The following is a 3,558-nucleotide window of genomic DNA, read 5'->3' as shown; positions in this document are numbered from 1 at the left end:
AGTCCTTTATTAGTATATAAGTGCTCTGTTAGCAGTTCTTTGTTAGTCATCCTATCGCTCGAAGTGGAGTCGAAAGAGATGAGTTTTCAGTCTCCCCCGGAAGATGTGTAAGCTTTCTGCTGTCCTGATTTCAATGGGGAGCTCATTCCACCATGTTGGAGCCAGGATAGCAAACCCACGTGTTTTTGCTGATGGGAACTTGGGTCCCCCTCGCAGTGCGGGTGCAGCGAGCCGTTTGGCTGATGCAGAGCGGAGTGCACGTGCTGGGGTGTACGGTTTAACCATGTCCTGGATGTAGGAAGGGACAGATCCATTCGCAGCATGGTACGCAAGTACAAGTGTCTTGAAGTGGATTCTAGCAGTTACTGGAAGCCAGTGAAGGGAGCGGAGGAGCGGGGTGGTGTGGGAACATTTAGGAAAGGTTGAAGACCAGACGAGCCGCTGCATTCTGGATGAGCTGCAGAGGTCGGATGGCACATGCAGGTCGACCAGCCAGGAGGGAGTTGCAGTAGTCTAGGCGTGAGATGACGAGAGCCTGGACCAGAACCTGCGTCGCTTTCTGGGTCAGGAGGGGACGTACTTATTTTTGAATCCATTTCCCTTCCTTCTGCTTCCAGTTTCCTCCCCCCCAGGTTCCAGGGTTGAAGCCGCCCTATCAAAATGCTCAATATGGACCGGGCTCTAACCCAATGTTCCAGAACGCGCCGCCACCGTCCCAAGACCTCAACGATTCGCTGACGGGCAAGATGGGCTTCACTGATTGGTCGGCTCCATATGATTCCACTCAGGGGGGAAATCGATTACCCAATCATCACACTGCCCCTCAGTCTGGTCCCTCTCCGTCTCCTTCATCGTCATCAGACGGAGACGAACCCAACGACAGCAACGCAAAGTAAGACGCGAGACATTTAAGATAAGTTAAAAGGGGAATGAGCCCTTCCCTGAATGCAGTGCATCCATTACAGCTCAATAACACATACACCTGTTGACTGTCTGACGTTTTGTCAACAAGCTTAAGGTGTAAAGAAGCCCAGGTGCAGCTTAGAGATTGAGGGATTACAGATACTGAGGAGGAGCAGAAGGAACTCACGTGATTTTCAGTTTAAATAATCTTAACATGGTTTAAAAACTTGTCACTTGTCAGGGTTTGAAGAAAGTCTTGACAGTTTGGAAAATGCTTTAATTTGTGTTTTCAAGGAATACGCTTGAATTTTAAATGCTGGAAAACAAAGCATTGACATCACACATTAACTTTATATTTGACATTAATATAAACAATTTGTGTGTGGTGAAAAAGGCTTTGATTATTTGGAATATTTGGTTTTCTTGACTGAGTGGCTGCTGCTAATCTCCGTCTGATGCAATATTAGTAATATAAACAAAGTTAGCATCCAACACAAAAATGTGTTTGAAAAAACACAAACATGATGAATGCCAGTCGAGCTTTACTGAACACTCCCATGAACCCTTTCTCTCAGCCATTTGACGGACAAGTCCTCTCGCTGGGAGGATCCCACTGGAAGGGGGGGCTTGGCCACTGGAGACGGTTCCCAAGGCAACGGGAGCGTGTCACACATTCCGTCACTGTTGTCTATGGCGACGCGCAGTCACATGGACATCACCACACCCCCTCTGCCTCAGGTTTGTGTCAATTAGAGAAATACAAAAACTACTTCTAGGTTGTGTTCAAAGTTACATTTTGTGACGTTTTTTTTGCTTTGCTTTTCAGGTCAGTGCTGAGGTTCTTCGTGTAGCCGAGCACAGGCACAGAAGAGGACTGATGTACCCCCAGATTTACCACATATTGACCAAGGTAAACGGATTTCCTCACTCCCATGTTTTTATTTGTGCTTGCATTGGTCTCTGCAAGTGTGTATTCTGTCTTTACAAGGCCCCTATGTGTAGAAAAAAAAATGGGGGTGTTGGGGGTATCAAGAAATAAAATGTAATTTCTACAGCCCAATTCTACACATTTCTAATTTGCCTCAGGGGGGCTTACAATCTGTGCAACACACTAATTCCTGTGTCCTCAGACCCTTGCAGTATCTTAAGAAAAACTCTCAATAACCCAGTTAACGGGGGGAAGTTGAAGAGAAACCTGATGCAATTGAAGAGGAATACTGTCCCAGGAGGGGGCATTATGTGTCATTTGTCAAGGTGTCCGCGGGGTCTTAAAAAGTATTAAAAGTTGATCAATAAATGTAGTGAAAATGAAGGCTATTAAAAAGTATTAAGCAGCATTTTCCAAGGTATTACATTTTGTAGCTTGTTTTCAATAAGTATATAAATGGTCCAAAGAGGTTGTATTCTACAGTCTGTCTGAATGTAATCATTGCGTAGGTGTGTAGTGTGATTCTGTGTAGTTTATTTATGGCATCCCGTTGGATTTGACGTCATCTGAACAGGACATCGCACGCTCACTGCTTGATAGCGCGAAGGTCCGTTTACGCCGGTTGCTAAGCAACATCGTTATGGGGAAATGCAAGTTTGCGTCCAAATGGTTGGAAGATAAGGAGGAAGGACAATCAATACTGTATATAGTCAATGTGAGGTAAAGTGTGTCGCCAAGGTAACCGGTTAGAACTCCAAGTGGAGATGAGGTCTTAAAATGTATGGAAAGGGTCTTAAAAGGGATTACATTTGACTTCAGGGTTCCTGCATATACCCTGTAATATAGACAATCCATATGGGAAATGGATCAACGAGGATGTCAAACAGCTTCTTGGTGTCACCAACAGCAATATAAATGATCATCCATGTAATCTCTTCTTCCTCACTTCTCTCAGGGAGAGATGAAGATGCCAGTGTGTATAGAGGATGAGTGTAACTCTGAGCTACCTCCGGCCTCTCTGCTGTTCCGCGCTGCCAGACAGTATGGCTACGGCGTGCTCTTCAGTCTGGCTGAAACCCACCGCCGCCTGGAGAGGCTCGCTATGCGCAAGAGGGCCCCCCTGGAAGGTAGGCCCCCACACTGAGTGGAGAATGTGCTCTCTACATGTCGTATACTCACTTTTATTACAGTTTCTTTTTGGGAATCACGCCAAATTATATCTCTTAACTGTTACTATATAGCTTTTTCTTTCCTTAAACCCTTTCATCATCACACCTGCCCTCCTTCCTGCCCTATGGAACTTATGAATCTCATCCGTTAATTATAGAAAGTACATATACAGATATAAAGATAGTTTTTCAATGTTAGATGTCAATTCTGTCAAGTATTGTGCTTCTGAGTCTTGTGCTGTAATGAGAATTTTTTTTTTGAATCCAGTTTGTTATTGGCTTTACTTTTAGCATGCAAATACACATTTCTTGCAGTGCCAGTAACTTATAATATTTAACTAAAAAACGTTCTGGACCAGTGGGCCTTAGAGCACCGTCTGGTGGGCCATGGAGGTACTGCCAGAAAGATTAAATACAAATAAATGTTTGTTTGGGCAATATACAGAGTTATTTATTTATCTAAATTTGCTTAAGAGATCACATAAATGAAAAATGCATAAGTTTAATCCCAAGTAGCATTTTAAAATGACCACAACAACCCAAAAGCATGAGCCATGA

The 3,558-nt window shown here is 44.1% G+C and overlaps 1 protein-coding gene across 1 annotated transcript; it reads left to right on the top strand.

Moving 5' to 3' along the window:
- Positions 1–619: 619 nt before the first annotated feature.
- LOC104941463 (constitutive coactivator of PPAR-gamma-like protein 2) lies at positions 620–2,979 on the top strand. The gene is made up of 4 exons (XM_010766563.1): positions 620–892; positions 1,479–1,641; positions 1,730–1,813; positions 2,787–2,979. The coding sequence occupies exons 1-4, from the start codon at positions 690–692 to the stop codon at positions 2,973–2,975; spliced, it is 639 nt and encodes a 212-aa protein (XP_010764865.1). The 5' UTR covers positions 620–689; the 3' UTR covers positions 2,976–2,979.
- Positions 2,980–3,558: the final 579 nt, after the last annotated feature.

This window comes from Notothenia coriiceps, unplaced genomic scaffold (assembly GCF_000735185.1).
Source record: "Notothenia coriiceps isolate Sejong01 unplaced genomic scaffold, NC01 NC01_scaffold00003384, whole genome shotgun sequence".
NCBI classification, from domain to species: domain Eukaryota; kingdom Metazoa; phylum Chordata; class Actinopteri; order Perciformes; family Nototheniidae; genus Notothenia; species Notothenia coriiceps.
This window is presented reverse-complemented; position numbering and strand designations above follow the sequence as displayed.